At 34.3% G+C, this 25,002-nt stretch overlaps 1 protein-coding gene across 3 annotated transcripts in view; it reads right to left on the reverse strand.

Moving 5' to 3' along the window:
- Positions 1 to 8,941, reverse strand: part of CENPW (centromere protein W) — a 194,149-nt gene extending 185,208 nt beyond the window's left edge. The window contains exons 1-3 of one of the 3 annotated variants that reach the window (XM_010965520.3): positions 8,617 to 8,932; positions 3,522 to 3,635; positions 1,544 to 1,685 (exon numbers count right to left, since the gene is read on the reverse strand). In XM_010965520.3, the coding sequence (XP_010963822.1) occupies positions 1,659 to 1,685; positions 3,522 to 3,635; positions 8,617 to 8,742 (267 nt within the window). In that variant the 5' untranslated portion in view covers positions 8,743 to 8,932 and the 3' untranslated portion in view covers positions 1,544 to 1,658. Of the gene's footprint in view, positions 1 to 1,543; positions 1,686 to 3,517; positions 3,636 to 8,616 lie in introns of those variants that run through there. The other 2 variants (XM_074368402.1, XM_045524661.2) reach the window with 2 other exon arrangements.
- Positions 8,942 to 25,002: the final 16,061 nt, after the last annotated feature.

Here is a 25,002-nt window from a genome sequence, read left to right on the forward strand (position 1 = left end):
AATAGTAAATAGGCAAAAGAAACGAAGAAACATTTTAACAAAGAGAAAAAGTGGATGATAAACATATGAAAATATGTGCAACACCATTAGCCATTAGGGAAATGTAAATTAAAAACTATGAGGAAATACCCCTACCAGAACAGCTAAAATAAAAAATAATACCAAATGTTCATGAGAATAAGAAAAAAAAAAAAAAAAAAAACTGTTCTCTCATGAACTGCTGATGGAAGTACAAAATGGTACAGCCACTCTGGAAAATAGTTTGGCCATTTCTTTTTTAAAAACTAAATATATACTTACCATTCGCCACAGCAATCACATTCCTGGGTATTTATCTCAGAGAAATGAAAACTGTATAAAAACTGGTACATAGTTGTTCTTAACAGCTTTATTTCTGATAGCCAAAAACTGGAAATAATTAAAATGTCCCTCAGTGAGTAAATACCTGTACAAACTGTGGTACATAAATACCATGGAATATGATTCAGTAATAGAAAGGAACGAATTGCTACATGCAACAACTTGGAGGATCAAGAAAGTCATACTAAGTGAAAAATGCAAATTCCCAAAAGTCATAACCTGTATAATTCCATCACAATGGCAAAATTATACAGATGGAGAACAGACTGATGGTTACCAGCGCTTAGGAATGGTGGGGGTAGGAAGGGGAGGGTTGTGTGCATGGTGGTCATGGGGAGCTGGGTATAATTTATAAAAACAGCATGATGGAGAACTCTATGGTGATGAAATAATTCTGTATGTTGATTATAGTGGCAGTTACGCAAATCTACAAATGTGCTAAAATGGTACAGAATTATATACACACAGTATCAAGTCAAACTCCTGGTTTGATATTGTACTAATAATTATTTAAGAGGTAGCCATTCGGAGAAAATTGGATATAGAGTACATGAGGACCTCTGTCTACTATCTTTGCAACTTTAAGCTACAATCTATAATTATTTCAAAATAAAAAGTTAAAAACACAACTATTAGATGATATGCAATAAACTTCTAAAAAATTCCTTGGGGGAAAACAAACACCCATCTATTAAATCTGTGTGACTTAAAGAAAATAAAGTCAATTTGCTTTGTAATATTTTTTTTTTTTTGGCTTTGGAGGGAAACATTCTGAAAACACCTTGCTGATGTTTACAGTTGAGAAATTATATCATTATACTATTGGCCTAACATAAAAGTAGATGGCGTTGCTCATGCAAAGGCATTAAAGAGTTAAAATATTTACAAGGTACCTAGATTTGACTGCATTCTTTCTTCAGGGATTCAATTGATTCCACAGTTAACTGTGGTTAATCTAAATACTTGCAAATTTAATTCTAAGAAATACGTCTCCTCAAGCTACTTCATATATTAAGATTTCATTTTTGATATGTAAAATATTTGCAATACCAACAAAAGAGAAGTAAAATGAACTAGAGGCCACTTAAAATGAAAAAATTCCTCAGAAACAAAGGTTTTATAGTTCTATGTGTTTACTTGAGATATTTCAATACCAGTAAAAAATATACAAATACACACACCCTCAACTAGCCAATATTTTAATATACAACGTTAGCTGCTGTATAAAAAGTGCTTTCATGATCTGTTACCACTAAAACAACACATCATATAATTTTCAAAAATGTATTCTTTGACTTCTAACCTCTGCTCTTCTTTAGAATTACCTGTGAAGGGGAAAAAAATGAAGATTCATATTATACCTATGGCAAATAAAACACAAGTCCTCAACAAAAAGTTAAAAAGTCCTATGTGTATAATATTCAAGGCTGGGAATTTATAAAACTCAACTTGGAATGTGATTAGGAATCTTTTGCCTTATAAATGGTCTTACTCTTCTCTAAAATAGTCTAATTCACTTAAAGAATGTGAAACATGCCTAGATTCTCAAAATCTGGTTTTATAATGGTCATTTCTAGATGCTAATTTCTTTAATTGTGCCAGAGCATCCAGATTAATGGTTCCCAACTTGAAGTTTATAGACAATTTAGTAATCCAAGGAGTTAAAGAATGTTCGAAAACTTGAAAATCCTACTATATACCAGGCATTTAACAACTACAAAGCAATAAAAATCCACTGCAACACCAAATTTCTTACATTTAGGCTGGAATTATATCAGAGACCAAGACTAGTCATCTCATGCTGAAAAGCTTGTTAGGTAGGTAATTTTCAAGACATGCAGCCCATAAGAGAAATAAAATGAGATCTTAAGTTGTAAAAGATAGGGAACATTAGAGACCAGAGCATATCCAAAATTTTTGTTTAAGAACTTACCTACTTTCAGGTAAGTACACTTATAATTTATTAATAACAACAAACCAATCCTAAATTTAAGATACTGTAACTTTTCAAGCTCTTAAGACTTAGAGCATCTACAGAAAATACTTATATTGACTTTAATAGTCTATAGACTTTTTGGAATGTTTTTAAGTGTAAGAGAAAATTTAAAGCTCCCCCCAAAATTGCCAGGGCATGCCAGTTTTGAGGCTTCCACAGAGGACACCAAATAGGTCCATATCCTTGGCCAATACTTCTCTGTTCTACAAGATGTTAGTATGGGTACTGCAAAAGACAATACTATGCACTCAAATGAATTTGCAAAATTCTGAGTATATTAAACACCCAAATTTACAAAATGCTAAGTTAAACAGAGTTCAACAAATTTCTTAACTGCTAAGTTTCTCATAACTTTTCGTAACTTCACACAGCTATAGTTACACAAAGATGTTAGCATTGTGGGAAGTTGGATTAAGTGTACAGGAAAACTACACTATTTTTACAGCTCCTGTAAGTCTAATAAACAAACAAAGTTTACAAAGAGCTAGACTGTCAAAAATAAGTCTCTCTCCCACATCATCCTCCAGTCAACCATATGACAACTTCTTGTACATTCTTACAAAAACAAGCTCTCTATATATTAGCATTGTGACTATTCAAGGAGGTATAGGATGTTAGGTTATATAAACTTATCTGACCCCAGAAGCCTTTTGTGGTAGGGTATCTATTAACATCAAGTAGAAATAACATTGGGAACACATACGGAAAAAACTCTGCACTAGGCATCATATTCTTACATTATACAGAAATACCAGTAAGAAGCAATCTTCTCTGCTTATATAAGTAATTTGATTCATAAGTCACTCAAATCTCAAAACAAATTTAGAAAAATAATTAGGTAAGCTTAAAATGATCAATAAGTAAGTTCTGATAAATTTCAAGGTGATAAACCTTCTCAACTATATAGAGGCCACAACAAATCATACAGATTAGCAGTCAAACATTCATCTTCCCTTAAATGGCAATACAGCAATGGCTACGAATCTTTCCATCAGAAATCCATAATACACATATAAAGAAAATCTAACTCTGTAATTAAAATCCATGAAAACCCAAGCATCAATTCAGTCAACAAAACTGAATAAGGAATCTAGGTCAAGCAGAGGTGACGAACCAGGTGTTTTTAAGGTAATCTGTGCTCAAGAAAAAAAAATCCAGATTTTACCTTTGCCGCAGCCAGTACATGATCCTTTTTAATGATCCCACACTTATTCTCACAAGCATTTGTCCGAGATTCTTCTGCTAATCGATGAACAAAAAGTAAACAGTTCAGATGCACCTTTAAAAGAGAAAATTCAAAAGGATTTTTAAACTTGAACATTAATGTTTTGAAATAATGACTTCTAAAAATAAGATCCCAAAATTTAATGTTGTACTATTTACTACTGTGATTAAGTCAATTAACTTTAAAATAAGGATTCAATTTAATATAGTTCCATCTTAAAATTCCATAAAAAAGACTTAGTTATTACAAAATATGAAACAAGGCTATGTAAAGCTGACCAAAGGCCACAGAAAATAATATTATTGTAAAGCATCATTATACCAAAACTTAGATAGGACTATTAAGAACAAGTATTCCTGTTTCCCACTCCAACTAAATTTAAGTTTCTTATGTAATTTAAAGTTTCCCCAAAATTTAAAAAAAAACAACATATCAACAACTTTATTTAAAGCTAACCATCTTTCACTCTACAATCCAAAGGTCTAAAGTTTTTTTAACCAAATATTTAACTTGAAATACCTAATCAAAAAATGTTAATGGAAATTTTAAAAGTTTACTGAACTGAAGAGTATGTACAAAGGTCAAGTTACTTGTCATTCAACAATATCAAAATAATTGTATCTACTATTAATGGTCTTTAAGGTTCTTTTTACGAAATTTTAACTAGATAAAATAAGCAGAGAGTACAAAATTCTGAAGTCCACAAAGGACTGTAGTTATATAAGATGTGAGAAGGTGGGTAAAAGGTACATGGGAATTCTCTACTATTTTTGCTATTTTTTTGGTGAATCTATAATTATTTCAAAATTAACATACAAAGCAAAAAGTCTACGAAAGGATAGACTGACAAGAGTCTCTCTTCCACATCATCCCCCAGTCAACCACAGTTGCCAGTTTCTTGCACATTCTTATAGAAACAACTTCTACATATAAGCAAAACCCAGATATCATTATTTAACTTCACTATTTGAATATGTAGAACATTTTGCTAAACATTTTACTCAAAATTCACTATCCAAAAAGTGCTACTTATTCTATATCCATATACTTTGACAACAAAAAAAGAGCACAAAATCCGAGCAAGAGACAATGTACAGTGAGTTGCTGTCCTACCTCGATTCTCCCTCTAGTATCACATCTAGTGCTCTTTTTCAAATTATTGGTAACATCTTCTCCACCCTTGGTTTCTGCCAGGTGCCTGAGGCACTACCAACTTAGGTCCAATTAGATATTATCTTTAACATATAATTTCTTTGGTCATTTATGTAATAGTACACACTTTTTGCAGTTAGAACAATTAATTAATACACAATACTTAACTACTCTCCAATAGTTCACTAAATGTTAAATAATTAGGTAATGCGGTGCTTTAAATTATTTATATTATGCAGAAATCTTTAATGGATAGTTACGTATGTTTAAGTATGTTTTATCTGTATTTGCGGAAAGTAAAGGAACTTAGCAATTTAAATATAGTAAATGATAAAGAACCTATGGAAGGAGATATTCTTTTGGTACTTTTTTAATGCAAAGTCTTAATTCTCACAAGAACCCTGAGGTATATCACCCAATCTTGATTTTTTACATTATACCATGTCATTCAAAATTTTTATTTAAGCTTCCAATGATACACCATTTCCTTCTGCAACAAAAACATTCCATAATATGGCAGAATTTCCTCTAATTTATATTTTCTACTTCTATAGATAAATAGCTTCCAGATACCCTCAGGATAAATTCCAAGTTCCTTAATACTAAATCCCACATGAGTAGGCTTTTCCAATTTCATCTCTCACTTTTCTCAGCTTCCAGTTCTATACTAGGTCTTTCGAACTTCTTTTGTATTCAAATACAACTTTGCCTACAGCCATGCTACTGGTTTGTAGATTTCTCTAAAAAGCCCAACTCCCCCCAGTATATAAGTTATATAGATCCACAGCACCCTGAACTTCCTATCACTGAACACGTTATATGTTATGCAGTAATTTCTCACCTGTCTTCTTCAATGCACTATAAAGGCAAAACTATGTCTATCTTTATCCCCAGTGACCATTAGCTCATGGTCCAATATGTAGTAAGTAGTCAATAATTATTACTGCATGAACAAAAGAGCCTTCCATATCTCCCCCAATTAGGCAAAAAAAAGTAGTCAATTCCAAATAAACCACACTGTTTTGACAGTTGAGACCTCTACTCTTCATGGGCATGAACCATAGACACTGAATTAATATTACTATTTTTTCAAATCACAGATTTTTGTAAGCAGTCTATTTCTGTCATAAAGCAGTTGAGTGGTGCCACTCAAATACACTAAGATTTAAATTAAAATAGTCAAAAAAAAAACAAATTTTAAGATTTCAGCTAGACATTCAACCTTGAAAAAGATAAGCCATTTCATCAAGAATTTACTTTAGGGGAAAAAAAAATCAGCTTGCTAGAAAGGTAAATCAAAAGATATCTTACAAAGAAACATCCATTTCTGGACAGTCTCAGTTGACCAAAAAACTGAGTTCCTCCTCTCTTCCTCACAGCACTTCCGAGTTTTACATAAATCGTAAGCACCCAGATATTTGCACAGTATTCCTTAGTGATAAATCTAAAAACTAGTTTGAGCCACAAGAAAGCTGAACAATTTGAGATTAACAGATATACTCACCAGTATTGGCCCTCATGATATACAATCAAATAAGGCATAAAATAAAACAACAAAAAGCTAGTGCATAAAAATTATGAAAAACCACAAGGAAGTTATGAATAAAATTTTAGAAATATCAATCCATACAGAGTTACCACGCACTCTCAACTTTAACTGTACACTCAGAATGTTTAAGGTATTATGCTAAACACTAGGAATACAAAAAGTTCCCAATTCAACGTTCTCAGTCTGAAGGGAGAATGAAACTCGTAAAGAAATTAAAGACAAATGTATGACAATAGATGACAGAGGAAGATGAGGTTGATCCTTTTTCTAAGATGATGAAGGAAGGCTTCACTGAGGAAGAGGCATCTGAACTGGATTTTAAAGAACTGGAGTTTGCAAAGTGGAGTGGAGTGAGGACATCTTCAGGCAGAAGAAATAACGTATGCAAAGAGCATAAACATAGATTAGTTTTGTGTTAAAGATAACATGAGACACAAAAGGTTCCTTCCCCTCAAGAAGCAGCATACCACACTGGGAGACAACACTAATGTATAAAACTCTTAGAGAACAGCATCAAGGTCCCACTAGCTAAACTGTATGATGTACACTCTTACAACTATCAAAGTTCAGGAAAAATAAAAACAGACTGCCTTAACTGTAGAAAAATTTATGGATGATTTGGGACACCTGCTGGGTAAGATTAAGTGCCAGTGGCAAGCAGGAAACCATAAACAAAGAAGCCATGGTGATGCAGGCACACACAAGACAGTGAAGGAGAAATCGTGAAAGCCAAAGGCAACCATACAATCCAGGAACAGATGGTGGCCAAAAGAACTTCCTGTCCCCTGTCACTGTGACTGCTTGGAATCCCACCTCCCCTTCTTTCCTGTACCACCTGGATCCCACTGTACAACAGAACCCAACTGTCCCTGCGGTCATTTTGGGGCAGGCCTGTGTGGATGTGGAAGGAATCTGCCTACTTGAGAAATTTCTGCCCAACAATCTGCACCAGCTGGTAGTCTCCTAGATATTATAGAGCAGGTACATTCCTCCCTCTCTATTTCAAACCCCAGGACCAGTGAAAACTCTAGGATAAATAACCTAAAATTGTTTTAAAAATCAATTACACTTTAATACAGCTCACTTGTGCCACCTTTATCACCACTATGGGGGAGGGAGTGTGATAAAACAGTATATTATCTTTTCTTACAGGGTCTAAGAAAGGAGCAAAAATGGAGGATAGTCGATATTGGAAGGGCTATTCTATGGGGGAAAAAAGCTGCTTTGGCTTCAGAGAAAGGAAAAGTGAAGACAGTTCTATAGACGTCTATCAAAAATAGAAATACTAAAATTCTGGGAGGCAGTAGAGAAGTGGCAAAGGCTGTAGAGAAAAGAGGAGGGGAGGAGGGATCAAGGTAGCTTAAGAACAGATGGAATGATGCATTCTGAAGACACTCTTCATGTCATATGTCCCTATTATTCACCATTCTTCACCTCAATCTCCTAGAAATTAGGTGCCCACCTATAATGGCTCCTTTACTCGAAGAGCTCTAATGACAAACCACAGGAGATGCCTCCTATGGTTTAAACCTAGGGAAACAATGTTCATTCTGCTAGAAGGATATATGTTCCAGGTATTCAATACAGAGACTGAATTTACTTCAAAACAGAAATATTATACAGTGGTTTGGTTGTGATTATTTGTTAGGTGAGCATTCTCTGCGGTTATTATGAGTCAGACAAATTTTTAATGGTTTGGCTTAAAAACTAAACTAGCAGGTGTTCTATTTGTCTAGCAAAACCAATTCACAGTTGAGAGCATACTACTTACAAATAAACTTTTGGATCAAGGTTCTTTAGTAAGTAAGCTAAAGTAGAGGAAAGAGGGCAACATATTTGGTTAACAACGTAAAAGAGTAGGGTTAGGAACGAAGGCAAGGAGAAAGGCACTTTTAAAGGCAAGTCAGTAGTGCCTTTTACAACAGCGAAATGAAAATAACTCAGCCTGAATTCCGAAATCTATTTTTAAAGTACTGTATCTTTCAAACCTTTGCAAATACACGAAGCACAGTACAACACTGAGATCCTTGAACAGCGATATTTAAAAATTATAAGCAGAAACTGAATGTTAGTTTTCTCCTTAGGCTGAGGTGGCTGTAAAAACGTAAAAAACGTCCAGGTATCTACATTTCAGCGGGCCCCAAAACAACTTACTATCAGGAATACGAATTGATACGCCAAGCTGGGGCAAATCTGCCTAGTCATTGCTGGAAACGCCGCAAACTTAGGCCTAAGAGAGCTAGATTGTTTGGCGGCGGCGACGTAAAGGCTGGGGTTTACTTTCCCTGTCTGCCCCCCACTCCCCCGCCAGCCCAGCAAGTGACAAATTCTCACCAATAGGTCGCTACTGGTCTCCAGACGAAGGTGAGGCTTCCGTTGCTTGAAGACGCGCTTTAGAAAGCCGCGGGGAGCCTTTCGCTTTATCAGCTTCCTCTGCGAGACTGTGGTCGACAGCGCCATCCTCTCCCTCCCGCACCAGCCGCCTCAGCTTCCCAGGTCCTCCCTGCGCCACACAGATGCTCACGCCCGCGGGGACACAGAAAACCCACCACTCCGACGCTCCTAAAGGCCCAGAGACGCGGCCCGGAACATTTGAATCCGCCGCCAAAGAAGCGCGCCTTGCGCCCGGTAGTGACGTCAGGCCTGCTCAAGCCACGCCCCCGGAGGCGCCCGGCTGTTGGTGGGAGGCGCGTGACGTCACGGAGGGGCAAGGATTGGGGTTTTGCCTTACGTACTGGCTGTGTTAAAGTTTCTCCTGTGTTTCGTAGAGATGTTGGGAGGTCGTGGAAACTGGTGTGCCAAGGCAGCCAGGTTTACTGTCCCAGCTTTCAGTCTCAACTGAGCCTAATACCAGTGGACTGAAAAGTAGATGACTAGAGAAGTTTGTGATGCTTTATCAGAATTCTAAAAGAACCAGTGCCTTCCTAGCAAGGCATGATTTTCTCATATTAACAGCTAACATTCTTCACTTTTATGTAATTTTATTTGATCTTACCTGAGGTCTTTTCATGATTCTAGCTTTTCCTTAAAAATGCTGCTCCCTTTAAGGCCCCTCCAGTTAGCCTTGCAATATCTTCAGGTGTAGGTTACGTGCTACTGCATTGAAACCTTCAGTACTTCTACAAGCAATTAACTCTTACATCTTCTGTGCTACCCCTAGAAGTAGTTCTCAAACTTTATCATGCGTCACCTGAAGCACCACCCTCTGGTTTCTAGATTCAATAGGTCTGATTGGGACTTGAGAATTTGCATTTCTAACAAGTACTCAGGCCATGTTGGCACTGCTAGTCAGAGAACTTAGTCCTCAGATTTCTCCTCTAACTACACTCGCTCCCTATATGATCTTACCCAGTATTATGGCTTTAAATACCAAACTTATACTTCCCTCTGATTCTCTTTCCTAATCAGACATGTATTTCCAATTTTCCATTGGACCAGAATTTTTTAAAGTCATCTTAAATTTAACACATTCAAAATTAGCTCTTGACACGCCTTTGTGCCCCAAACCTGCTCCTCCCACCATCTTCCAGTTACAACTGATAACTCTTTCATCTTTCAATTACTCAAGCCAAAAAAAATTTTTTAACTTAAATATAGTTGATTTACAATGTTGTGTTAATTTCTGGTGTACAGTCTCATGATTCAGTTTTATATATATATATACACACACACACACTTTTTCATATTCTGTTTCATTATAGGTTACTATAAGATATTGAATATGGTTCCCTGTGCTATACAATAGAACTTTGTTATTTATCTATTTTGTATATAGTAGTTTATATCTGCTAATCCCAAACTCCTAATTTATTCCACTCCCCTCCTTTTCCTTTTGGTAACCATAAGTTTGTTTTCTATGTCTGTGAGCCTATTTCTGTTTTGTAAATAGGTTCATTGCATAAATTTTTTAGATTCCACAAAGACACTTATGAATATACAGTTCTCTCTAACCTTATCTCCCACAATTCAGCAACTCACTTCGCTCCATGTATAGTAACCTCCTTGAAGGCTCTTAGACACATGTGAAATCCATCAAATACACAAACCACTCCCCTATCAGGTGTTTACACTTACTGTTCCCTCTGCCAAGAATACTTTTCCCCATTTATCTGCATAGGTATCTCCATCATCTTTTTCAGGTCTCTTCTCTGACAAGTATCAGAGAGACACTATATTTAAAATAGGAACTCCACACGTACATGCACATATGTCCTTAGAAACACACAAATGCACACACACATACACAGGTCCAGTACTGTGCAGACTGACGTATCTTTCTAGCTCTTGTGTTCAGTGACATTATGTTGGTAGCTGGAAATTGGTCATGGTAGAAGTATTTGCACCATGGGAATTGGCAAATGCTACAGATCTGAGGTTTTTGTTTATATGTTAAAATGTTATTGTAGTTTTATCTATAATAGAAATAATTGGAGACAAATAATGTTCATTAAGGGGAGAATGAAAACACACATAGTCTTAGGTATTAGTTTTCCATTGCTACCATAAAAAATTATCATAACTTTAATAGCTTAAAACAATAGAAGTTTATCATCTTATAGTTCTGCAGGTCAGAAGTCCTAAAATCAAGGTATCAGCAGTGCTGCCTTCCTTCCTTCTGAAGGCTCTAGGGGAGAATCTGTTTCTTGTCCTTTCCACCTTTAAGGGGCCACTTCCATTCTTTGATTCAAGGCCCCTTCCTTCATCTTCAAAACACATCACTCTACCTTCTATTTCAATCAGCAAATCTTTTTCTGACTCTGATCCTCCTGACTTCTAAAAATCCTTGTTATTACCTTGAGTTTACCCAGATAATCCAGGATAATCTTCCAAAGAGCCCTAACTTATGTCTGCAAATTCTCTTTTGCTGTGGAAGGTGACATTTTCAGATTCTAGAGATTAGGACATAAACATCTTGGGGGAGGAGTGCATTATTCTGCCTACTGCAGGCTCTCTTCCTGAACTTAATTCTAGAGTAGAACTGTTCAATAGAACTTTCTTCAATGATGAATATGTTTATATCTGCTATCTCCAATATAGTAACATGTGGCTATTGAGCATTTGAAATATGGCTATTATGACTAACAATATTAATGTTATTTAAATGTAATTAATTTACATTTACATTTAATAGCCACATGCCACTAGTGGCTACCATATTGGACAGTGATGTTACAGCAAACTAATAGATGACTCTAACAAGTAATTCTCTCCAACAGTTTTGTAGGCAGGTAGACGCCAGGAAACAGGAATTAAAGAGAACTTTTAATTTATCTGCATTTTTCATACCTTTTACAATGCAAATACCTTTTGTTTTTAAGTTTTTTACATATTTAAAAGAATACTTGAATAGAGTATGAGGGTAAAATTGTATTTATCCCTATAATGAAGCATATCCTTACACATTATCTGATTTGATCTTAACAAAACTGATATTGGTAGGGCTGGTATGGATGTTATTATTTCTATTTTACAAGAAATTAAATGGTTAGAGAGTTTGAGTGGCCCAAAATAAAAGAGTTTATGTAGAAAATTTAAGGCATTTACCCCAGTGTTTTAATTTTCCAATATTATATCTTTAACTGTAAGAAAAGCATCTAAATTCTGCTTAATTGCTTTCCTAAAATAAAAATTTTAATTTATTTTAATTGATTTTTACCTTCATTTACTAAAGAGTCACAGAGTAAAACACTGAAGATTTTCATCATACTTTAAAATTTCAAAATGGTCTCATTCTCTTTTATGGTTTTTTAAGTTTATTTGATTTAAAGGGTTAAAAATCACAAGGCAGCAGCTATTGGAACCCTAATTGACACAGCTAGAATCTTCCCCCAAAACCAGAAGTGCCTTGAGTGATGACAGCCCTTGACTCCAAATCCAAGAAAAGTAAAAGGGAGTCTAGATAGGAAGGAAAAGATCTGGACAGGATCTTGACACCAGAGGGATAAATACATCCCTTTCTTCTATCCCAACTAGTTCCTCTTCTAGTGTAAAGTTTGCCCTCATTTGAAAAGGGCAAGGCCCCTTTGATACTGCTATGTACTTTGGGAAGACAAAAATAAAATGTGTTCAAGGAAAATTATTGAAGGATATTTTTCCCCCTTTCCTGCTATCCTAAGGAGTGGTGTACATGAGAAACAATTATAAGTATATTAAGCTATTGAGAATTTTGGTCTTTTGTTGATCACATTTGTTGGTGTCTGCTAAGATTCTTTTTAAAATAATGGTGCATTTGTTTCTTAGAATCTATCTCTTAAGGAAATTACCCTAAACCATAAGATACATTTAATGCACACAGTTTAAGGAAAAATGTTAGCATATCTAATGTGTAAATTTGGGTACATACATTCAGTTAACTATTGTTATGGACACATTAAAAATAACATTTATGAAAGTTTTTAATAACCTAGAAGAAGGTTCATGTTAGCACCAAGTAGGAGAAAAACACCTGTACACCAAATTAAATATAACATGATTCCCAAAATACTGCAAAACATGTATGTGCATGCATACACACACACAAAATACTGGGAGGAAATACGCCAAAATGTGAACATAGTTTTTAGGTAACAGGAATATGGATAATTTTGTTTTATTATTTTAAATGTTATTCAATATTCATCCAGTATGTAATAAACATTTAAAACAAGAAATGAAGAGATGTTTCATATTTTACCTAATTGATGTCATATATAGTTTAAATATTTAGTGAATAAATTTCAGTAAAATATTTCTATAACAAAATTATTTGTATTAGAAAAACCTAAAAACTTAATTGACAATACTTTCTGGTGTTTGATACAATCCTGGAAATAATTTCATTTTGCTCTTCATAAATTATACTAATGCACACATATGGAATATGTTATTAGGTGACGTACTGCTGTGAATTAACATTTTTGGATCACTTTAAACAAAATAAATGATTTAAAAATTGTTTCTGACTTGTACTTTTGTACTCATTAGCAAAACATTACAAAAAGTGTTAATAATAAACACTAGGTAGAATCTTATAGTTTGCAAAGAGGTTTTGACACATTATTTTGTTTGATCCTTAAAAAATCATGTTGATTATAATAAGGGTTAAAATAAAAATTTTAATCTGCCAGATGCAGCATGTTTGCCAAAAATTTTTGTAACTTTAAAAAACCTCTGTCATGGCTTCATTCATCATTTGTGAGACACAGAATTTCACAAAATTTTGGAACCTGCACTATTTCAATTTTTCATCAGTCCAATGGTTTATAATACAAATTACTCCAAAAGTTTTAGAAATTTTTACCTTACTGTGTGGTCTCTTAATTAATATTCATATTTCATATGAATTTCGTAAACATATCAAATGTTCAGCTCAGCTAAGTTCATCTCTTCTTATCCTTCTCTCCTCACTCATTATCCCATTTTTTAAATTGGATATGGAGTGGCTGCACAGACACAAGTCTATTTTCCAATACTGATGAGTGATACTGCCTTTGAAACAAATTCTTGTTATGAATGCCAGAAACCTGAGACTTCCTGATGTGTTTTCCATGGTAAAAGATGCCTTTGAAATAGGACATAGTAATCCAAAAGAAATGGACATTGCTAGGAAACATTAAATGGAAATAAAAATCATAACAGAGTAAAATATACATTGCTAACAATAAGTTTTCTGTAACATTTTATTATCAGTTTGTACACTATGAAGAATAACTGTTACTAGAACATTATTTGGAACAGGATAGAGCAGAAGAAGAGACATACTGCAACTTTAAAACTTTGCTCAGCTGGTAATGCGCCCACATGAAATCATCAGGAATTTTTCTTTAAATTTTTTGACTCCAGGGAGTTTTCAAACTCTCACTGCTTTCCATGAATAAATTGTTAAGAATCCTATAAGGAAACTGAATACCATCAATTGGTTAATTGTTAAGAAAAGAATAAACTAGCCATTTCTTGCCAGGTAAAACTTTTTTTGTCTTCTATCTCCCAAAAAGCCATGACATTTTTCTGGGGAAAAATAAAATAATTTTTAAGCAAATGAGGAAAATTCTAACATAATTTATAATCTAGCAACTTATATTAGAAAGTAAGAGGGGAAGGCCAGCCAGGCTCTATTGAGGAAAATAACACACCTGCTTCTCCCACTCCAAGCTTCCCAGTGTGAATCAGGTACAAGGACTGGGAGAGAGAAGCTTTAATTTGGGTAAGAGTTCAAAGTTTTTGTTATTTCTCTAGACTGAATTGCATGATGGGATAATTTTGAGACTAGACTAGACTTTTTGTCATCAAAACAGAGGAGCTTTTAATTTATTATCTAACAGAGACAGTAAAATCCTGAGATTTCCATCTCAGAGAGAAAATACAAACAAAAAAACAGGTTCGGAGGAAGAACAAGAGAAAGAATAAAGTTAGTTTCTGCTTACACTTCATTGTCTATCTTTTTGAATCAACTCAAGCCATTAAAAAATATGATAAAAATTTTATACTTTGTGAGTATTTACCATGTGCCAGGAACTGCTCTGAACACCAAACTAGCAAGCATGAATTTAATCTTCTCTAGGACTTTATAGGTAAGTACCATCATTATCTTCATTTACAGAGAAGAAAAGTGGGACTCAGAGGTAACTTTCTAAAATTTATATATTTAGTATATGGTGAAGATGTAATTTATCACAGCAAAAACCTGGAACAACATAAAATGTCCAGGTAATAAATGTAGTCTCTCCATGAAATGCTATGCACTCACTTGAAATAATGACTTTAACCACCAGGTAGAAATGTGTAAAACTGTAGCTTAATATGGTAAATGAAAAAAGTTAAGATATTCTATTTTTGGTAGTTTTGTTTATATGTCTTTTGTTAAAAATAAAGCTCATAAAATGGCTAGAAGAAAAATCATAAAATGTGAGCGAAAGGGTGTTAATGTTACGGGTGATTTTTTTTTCTCTGTAATTTCTACTTCATGTGGTGAAATTACTTCTCTATTGGAAAAATAAGTTTATAATAAAATCTACATTTGAAACTTTTGATCAAACCTATCAAGTGGTTTATATTTTAAAAATTGACTTAAACTAGGTTTAGCACAGCTGACCCTTGAACAACATGGGTTTGAACTAGTGCTGTCACTTATACATGTTTTTCTTTCAATGAACATGTGATACCCCATCAGAAATTGGTTGAATCCATAGATGTGGAACCTCAGTTAGGGATAATTTACCTACTGTAGTGATGCAGATTTTTCACTATGCAGATGTCAGTGCCCTTAACTGCTGCATTGTTCAAGGGTGAACTGTATTATGAGACTAACAATGGCAATAAAAAAATTGTCTTAATCATTACTGAAAACTAATTTTTAACATGGGCACATCCTTAAATTTGATCTCCTGTAAGCACATCAGTGTTCCAGTAAGAATAAAGGACAAAGTGTATGTGAAGGACACACCCCCTTTCTTTAAGGTTAGTATGTGAAAGTCACACATAGAGCTGGCCCTCCATGTCAGCAGATGTGGAACTAGCCCATGCACAATGTCACTGTGTATAAGGGACTTGAGCACTGGGAGTTCGATACAGGAGAGAGAGGTGTCCTGAAACCAGTTTCTTCCCCTCTCCCCCTGCCATCGAGGGACAATTGTATAACATCATTTCTATTCTTTTGGACAGAACTCTGATACATGACCACATCAAGATGTAAGTTGGGGTAGAAAATGCCATTTGCATTTGGGCTACCATATACGTAGCTAAAAACCAAAGAATGTGCAATAACAGGCAGTCTCTGAGACAGGAGGTTTTACTTGGAGTCAGTATGAGTAGAGATTAAAATGGATTTTGAAGTCAAATAAACCAGAATCTGAGTACATGTCTATCACTTATTAGCTTTGAGGCCTTGGGCAAGTGGTTTAATCTCTCTAAACATGAATTACAGTATCTTAAAAGGGGGAAATACCTAATACTATCACTGTAGTGTGCATTTCCCATATTTTGGCTACCTTTCTGTTTTGGTAGGAAATAATCATTGCATGACTCTTGTAAAACTGTCCTCACACTACATGACACATGGACAATTTTCTATTTATACAAGTGCGTCTCTTATGATTTGTTATTATGTTCTCTGAGATCTTTTCCTACCAAAAATGAATTAACTGTTAAATTCTATGATTCGATCATTTATCATAATCATATACCACGTATAAAGATGTGCTTTAAAAGAAAAGAAATTCTTGCATTTGACTGCACATCAGATGGTAACAGCAGTATCCTCACCTTATCCGCCAAAATTCAACCTTCTGTTCTTTCTCCTTATCTACCTCTGTACATAAATTTACAGTGCAAAATTAGAGAACATTAAAGACACTAACCAAGAGCAGCAAACACAAGAGAAGTCACCTGAAGTAGATTCTCAAGAACATCAGATGAAGAAATGATTGAATAAAGATTATAAAATAAATATGTTTAAAATTTTTAAAGTTAAAATTAACAAGTCATTAAAAAATGAAGCCAGTCATATTTTTAAAAAATAAAATGAAATATCAATAAATTTAAAAAGAATATTATTTGAAATTCAATACTAAATTAATTAATTCTAACAAGACATTAGAAATAGCAAACTAGAAAAGTGGTGACTTGTAAATTGAGGAAATTATAAAGTGGTGGAAAAGTTGAAAGAGAATTTTTAAAATATGGAGGAAAAATACAGGAGTTGCAGGAGGAGAGAATAGACAGAATTAAAGAAAAGAAATAGTCAAAAGATAATGGCTAGAATTTTCCAGAACTGAATTTTCACCTTCTAGAAACATGCATCTCAGGCAAGATAAATAAAACAAAATCCATACCTAGAAACCTGTTAGAAAATCTATTTAATACCACTGACAAAGGAAATACGATGAATGCATCTAGAGATTAACCATAGCCAACAAAAAAAGAAAAGTAAGCTAAGAAAATAATTCTCTACAGTAAGAATAGAAGCCAAAAGATAGTGAGAAAGACAACTTCAAACTATTTAAAGCTAGTAACACTCAGTGTAGAATTTTTTAACTAAACTATCATTCAGAAATAAGGGCAATATAAAAGACATTTTCAGACAAATGGAAAAATGATCATTACCATCGGTAAAGGATGTCCTTCAAGAAAAAAGAAATTGAAAGCAGAAATAAGAAATTAGATATAAACAGTAATATATAAGTGGGTAAATGTAAACAAACATTGATTCTATAAAATATTAATAATAATATCCAATTTGGGAGAATTTAGTGGAAATTAAATCCAAGAACAGCAATGACATGTGAGATAAGAGGAAGGGTAATCAGAATGAACATATTTTGATGTTCTTCTATTTAGGGGAAGGGAAGTAGAAATATTGGATAACTTTATTAAGTATGTATTTTAAAATAGTAAAGCAATGTTTTCAAAAGACTAGAGGAACAGAAGCTACAACTTACACACATACACTCCAAAAAAGCAGAATTAGCCAAAATCAGAAGGTATAAACAGCATCATTATATCCACAAGTATATAAGATAATAGAGCAAAAATTTACAGGAGAATCAAAAACGCCAGTCTGGAAATAATTAAAGATTAAAGAGGGAATTACCAAACTGGAAAAAAGAATTAAGGGAATTATCTAGAGTGTGGAACAGAGATACATGATGTAAAATTGTGAAAATTACTCAAAAGAAGTTAAGAGATGTTGAGGTTAGAATGAAAATGTCCAAAATAAATTAAAAATGAGTTCTATATTGAGGGACTAAAGAGAATAAGGGAGAGGCAACATCTTTTAAATGGGTTAGAATTTTCCAGTGTTGATAGAAGATATGAAATCTCAGATTCCTAAAGTAGAAGCAGAAGAAAAGAAATTAATTAACAGCAAATGCACCATAGGAAACTGCAGGAAACCATAGCAATAGGAAGATATTAAGAGGAGAAAGATGAAAAGGAATGTTTCTTAACTATTTAAAGGGACACAGTGTAATTTTAACAAAAAAAATTAGGTAGGTACAATAAAAGAAAAAATATACAGGAGGATCAAAAATTTCTGTAAAAAAGTAAAGAGAGAGGAATAGAAACTGGAATAGAAAATAAACATATGAAAATATGCTTAAAATCTTAGGAACATAAACAAGTAACAATAAAATACAATTTCAGAATTGTCATATTGACATAAATTATTAGGTCACATAATATCAATTTCTTGTGAGATGCAAGGAATACATTCCTGGAGAGACTGTGAAAAAGAAAAACAAGAGGTACACACTCTACTAACCTGAAATTATTCTGGGTTTTTGCCCTTGACAAACTCTTACATACATGCACAAAGGCATATGCACAAGGGTGGTCACTGAGCACTCTTTGCAACAATAAAACTTTGGAAAACTACAACTACCTCTTATTAACTGGTTTACTCATGCAATGGAATAATGCTATATAGCTGTTAAAATTACTGATATAAATTTACATGTATTAATATGGATAAATCTAAAAACCTAATGCTGGATGAAAATGGAAGCTGCAGAAACACACATGTAGTAGGGTAACATTGGTATAAAAATGTTCAAATGTAAAATGGCAGTATAGTTTTACATAAATAAAAAACATATATATAGCACATACTGGAATGACACACCAATTTCAGGGTAAGTGGTTGCCTCTGGAAATGGAGGGAAGGATAAACGAGGGGGCTTGAGCTATTCCTATTTCTTAAACAAACAAGGTACTCTCAAACATTGAAATGTGTATGACAAAATATGAAGAGCTATTTAATCTCAGTGGTGAGGATGTATTTTTATATGTTAAAATTTCATAATTTTTTAAAATGTTCATATATGTGCATAAAGCTGTATGAACACAGAATTTTTTTTACAGCAGCACTGATTGTAATTGCAAAAGAAAATATAGGATCCATCTGAACATCCATAAGTAGGGAAATGAATAAGTAAATGACAGTACATCACACAAGAAAGCTACCAAAGAGTAGTGTAAACCTAAAGAACATATGTTTGTTTGGTTAAATTGATGGCCCCAATTCTTTACCCCTCCTATCAAAGGCAGAACATTCTGCCCCACTCTTTGACTCTGAGAGGGACACCATACTCACACTGGCCAATGGAATGTTACAAAATGAGGTGAGAAAAGTCCTTGTGTGTTGGGACACACTCTCTTGCTGCTCTTGCTCCTTACCCAGAACCACAAGAACATACTCAGGTTACCTTGCTGGGGAAATGGGAGGAACACCTGAAGGAGAGCCGCGTCATCACTATGCTGATCATCCTACACCAGCCAGGTCCCTCAGCGCCTCCAGCTGACCAGCGATAGACAGCTGAGAAAATGCCACTGAGATCCGTCAAGCTAAATCCAGATGAATAAAAATGCCTAGTTGATCATAGACTCATGAAACAAAAAATTAGTTGTTTCAGTCCCTTTACCAAAACAGTAAATTATCAAGGAAAATTCTGATTGGAAAATGACTGTCATGGAATGTTGTAAGTTCATATTCTAATCAGAATTTTTCCTGATAATTTATCTTTTTGGCAAAAGAACTGGAAGAGCATTTCTCACCATTACTTCCCCTTAAATGTCTCCTTCCTTAATTGGCTCTAAAGAGGATTGTTGACCTGAAACAAACAGACTGCCAGATATTACTCCAGCAAAGATGGATTTATTTGGGATGAGAAGAGAATTGCAGTTTGGGGTCTGCAACCACGATGAACCACACACAAAATCCCTTCAGGGCAAGGGAACGAGAACTCTTTTATAGAAGTGGAAAAAGGAAGTTGGGGGGGCTGGAGTAAACGGAATCTATGGCTTTTCATTGGCTAAGTCCTTGCCAGGAAAGAAGGGGAGACTTCCTTCTTCCTCTTGGGTTCTGTTATTGTCAAAGGGCATGGAGTTCCCCGTCCTGATCTCCCAACACTATTTAATAGAGGTTTTGGTTTATTAATATTTTTTACAAAATTGAACTTGCATTCAGTACTCCAATTACAAATAGTATTTAGAAATTTACATTTGCTAAGAGTTTAGAGTTAGAAAACCTCAGCTTATAACAGAAACAAATTTCTGTAAGGACCAGTTGCTTCCAGAATACAATGCTTTAACAAGCAGTTAAAGAGAATTATTAACAGGGTTTTAAAAAGACTAAAGCAGTTTCTTCACATTACAAATGTAAATAAATTTTACAACCATGGAATCAGAAAATTGTAATAATCCACAAGAGATTACTTGGTTTTGATACCTGATAAATAAGTTAAAATTTTTAATCAGTATTCATTTTTAGGACATAAGTTAGTACGTGCATCTTTTATCTCTGCTATTTTATTAAAATATTATGCTCTCCAGAGTAAAGTCATGATTTACTTGCCAAACTTTTGCAAAGCAGGTACTTTCTTAGCAAACAAATAGCAGACATGTTTTTTTGTTTAGGTGTATGTTAATAACCACAGCTGGTTTGGTAATTCAGTTATTCGGCAAAGACATTATAAACTACTTGAAAAGAAACCATCTGGTTTGCAGTTGTAAAACTGAAACCAATTAAAACATTTAAATGGCATTTTGTTATTCATTTTAAGCTGTAAAAATATATTTTGCAAGTTCTAATTAGTGGTTGATTTTTCTCTGTTACTTTTTATAATATGAATCTGACTCTCAAATAACTTTTAAGTTCAACAAATCTGCTCCTATAATTATTATATTGTGACAACAGATGAACTAAATGATGGAGAATATAAAATACACATGCATTGATAAGTAAAGACACAAATACAGTACATAGAATTTATATGTATCAGACCTGATAAAATAGAACAAAATATACCACTCCATAAGAATTGATTGGTTAGGTAAAGCCTAAGAACCTGAAAATCCAGTTAAGGGCCTATATCCACTTTAAAAAAAAAAAGAAAGAAGAATAAAAACAGGACTCAAAGACTATAATCAGAAATACACTTTTTCCCCCACCCATTCTCCCTTTAAAATTTATTCGGTGATACCAGCTCTTCACTTTGCCTCTGGAATAAAGCACAAGTAGCCCCATGACTGTTCTTGTCACTTTCAGATGATAAAAACGACTCTGACCACTCTGGGTTTGGTACTATAATCAAAGCTTGGATCTGGTACTTAGAATGTCCAGTTTCGTAGTCAAAGTATTGGACTTCATTCAGAATTAGAGTTATTCCCCGTCCCCCTGGTGGAGCTTGTAAGCCAGCTGTGAGCAAGAAGCCAGTAAAGCGGGGAGGGGTACTAATTCTGTACCTTATAATCTCTGACTCTTTTCTTTAGTCCTTCTCTCCTACACCTCCATCTTGCTAACCATGATTTCTGAACCTTCGCTTCAGAGATAATGTGAGAGGAAGGACAAGGGAGGAGCTGGGGGCAGGAAAATTCTTACTTGAGAGTCATTGTCTTTAAGTTGCTCCCTCTTACTCAAGGCAAATGTCCAAAATTAACACTTTCTCTTCTGGGGAACTTTTATATTTGCTTGGAATGCCCTGCCCTACCCTCTTCCCATTCCAGGTGGCCTCCGATCTGCAGTTCCCCTGATGAGGCCAAAGGCATTCCATCTCCGTGTTGCTTATGTCTCTCTGCCATAATGAGTCTGGTGATTTACCTCTAACTTCTCCTTTCGAGGCTTGTTTGGCCTCTCACGGACCTGCTTGCACAGTATCTAATAAAGCATCTGCTCCACTTCTCTCTCCCAAACTTATTTGATGTGCAGGACACACTCAGGCATCCTTAACCCCGCATACCTAATACAGCAGGACACTCCCCACAGAAGAGCTTCATTCTGCTTTCACTGCAGCTAACCACTCCCTTACCCACCACACGTCCCTATGACTCCCTCACTGCAGGGCCACTTTGTTCAAAAAATCCTTCTCACTAATCTCCCCTCCCTCTCTGCTTTCTTTACTATTTGTATTTCCAATGAGAGGAAGGGGTTTTTAGAGTTAAGACATCCTTTTACAGACATTTCTTATGAAAAATTTCATCTTGGTCTGGCAGATCATTTTAAAATTTCATAACCCATTACATTCTAATATTTTAATTAAATTTTCTCTTTAACATCTGGCCTCAATAGTGTTTTTATTCATAATAGTCCCTAGCCAGAGCAAATATTTAAATGCTGTACAGACAAAATATTTTCACCTTTAAATTAATAGTACCATTACAAATATTTGACACCTGATATAAATCATCTTTTTCCCTATAATCTCTATAATGTTACAGAATGAGGCATGAAAGTTTAATAAAATAAAAATGATTGTTGTCTTTTTGTAGTGGCTTTTGCCACTGTTGGCTCAGTATCCCCATCATCATCCTTTGAAAAACAATCCCATATCTTGGCCATAGAGGTTGTCACGTGACCCAGGCTGGATCACTTATAATTTGCTTTAGTTGTGGCACAGGGATTCATCCAAGGATGGGTATATACATCCATGTAAGCCAGTGAGAATTCTTCCCCCAAGATTTTTCTGCTAAAGATGATAAGAATCTTTCTTTCCTCCCTGATTGTGACTGAAGCTCACAGTCTGAGACCCAAGAATTTCCAGCAGCCATGTCCCTAACACTCAGAAAGAAGCATAAATTAGAGGCAGAGAGTTTCAGACATCCCTAAGGCTATCCTTGCTCCTGATATCTTCCTTTACGTGGTCCATCCCAGCATCTTTCTTCTAAATCTCCTTTTTCATTTAAGCTAGTTTGAGAGCTGTTTCTATCACTTTTAATCAAACATGATAGACACGATTATTAATTTCTCAAAGCGTATATGGTATCTGGGATCTTACAATACTTTAAACCCAGATAAACATAATTAAGCTCAGTTTTAAGGGCATATAATACCATTGATACTTAAAGTAGCTACAGTTACTCTAAAAGCATGGATAAAGAATAAAAGAAGATACTCCACTATTAAACACTCAAAGGAATGGATAGTAGCAATGGAAAACAATAAGCATGTATTTTCAATTTCATGATTTTGTGACATCTAAGTGACTTAAGCTCCTATTTCTTTTAGGTCCTTTGTGGGGACTAAAAGTCAATGTAGCCAGGTCAGATAGACTAATTAATGATTAATGAGAGCATTGTTTTTAATTATAAAATATGTATAATAGGAAGAAAAATATGTAGATGTCTTCTAAACAAAAACAAAAGAGGACAGACAGAGCACTAATTAACTAAATTTAAAAGAATACATATCTGCTGTTACTTATTTACTACTCTTTTCATTCAAAAAAAGATTTGAAGTAGCAAAGAAGCAAGCACTTGGATTCCAAAACTTCCAACAATTTGAACACCCTTTTCAAAGAGTCTTAAAAATACTTAAGACACACTGTATTCATGAAATCATCTAATGAATAATTTGTCCATTATTAATTGCTTCTGGATTCAGGTAATTTTTATAGAAAGCATAAAGGTGAAATCCATTTAATTCTGTCAGAATTTAGAAACAATGTCACATAAGCAATATAGCCTCATATTTAAATAACAAGCTGAACTGAATTATATTCCTCATTTGCTATTAAATGCATTTTAGATTATGAGCCTAGAAACAGGTTCATGCAGCTTGAAGAAAGAGTTTATAGGATGAGTAAATTATCTGTGATTTAGAGTTTCAAAACAAATTTTCTCTTAACTATTTTTAATCAGTTAATTTGCTCACTCACTCATTACATATTAATTGGGCTTTTTTTTTGTTTAGTGACTGTACAATAAAAAGATATTTTCCATATCTTTCCATGATCACACAGAGGAGATGACCAGGCAAACTCATACATACATTAAAATGTGACCACGGCTCTAGTGGAAGTGTGTGTGTGTATGTGTGTGTGTGTGTAAAATGTAATAGGATTACAGAAGGAGGAAGACCTAAGTTTAGGGGTTGAGATGGGGTTAGAAAATTGGAGAAAGCTACACAAAATAAGTAACATCCGATTTGAGAATTGAATTCAATTTTCACTTTAGGCATGAAAAGTTTATCCCTAGTGCAGAAATGGCTTTGGTGACCAACCTACTTTTTAGGAGACTATATAGCTGGATTTACAGAGTTAGTGGATCAGATGCTGGATTCAGGTTAAAGGGGAATAGTTCAATGTAGTAAGTGTTCAGTATAGGCTGGGGGAAAGGTGGTTGCCAGTTGAGTCACTCGAAGTCTAACAGGACTTCATCAAATATGTAGAGTTTCTTAATGGGGACCTTATATTTCTTATTGCATTGTTTAATTTTTAAAATTATACTTTATGTTAATTTTAAATGGACATACCTGAAGTACTAATTTGTCTAAACATTCTGCTAAAATAAAAAAGTATTCTTTATTAGACACTTATTTTAAAGTAGTTTATTTTTTAGAAAGACAATAGTTTGCCAGAATCTGATCATTATAAAATAGTCTTTGTTGTTAAATAGAGAAAAGATCTCAAGTCAAATATAATTAATCTTTTAAATTTACATTTTCTCTTTGTAAAGTATAACATACAGAACAAAAGAAACTTTAAACTCTATTGTCAAACAAACATGTATCTATCACCTTCCAGACGTTTTTCAAAATCCTTTTAACAATTCCAGACAATTGTCAAAATTATTTATATTTGAACATGGTTTCGCTTCCTCCTAGCTATCTATTTGATTATCTATTTCCTTCTCCATCTATTTGATTCTAAAGTGAAATGGTAAATTTGTGACATCAAAATCTGATCTAGGGCAACCATTTGTTATTGTGATCAATCATGGCTTTATGACCTGACTGTAAGAAATGAGAAAAAT

Source organism: Camelus bactrianus, chromosome 8 (genome assembly GCF_048773025.1).
Source record: "Camelus bactrianus isolate YW-2024 breed Bactrian camel chromosome 8, ASM4877302v1, whole genome shotgun sequence".
NCBI lineage: Eukaryota > Metazoa > Chordata > Mammalia > Artiodactyla > Camelidae > Camelus > Camelus bactrianus.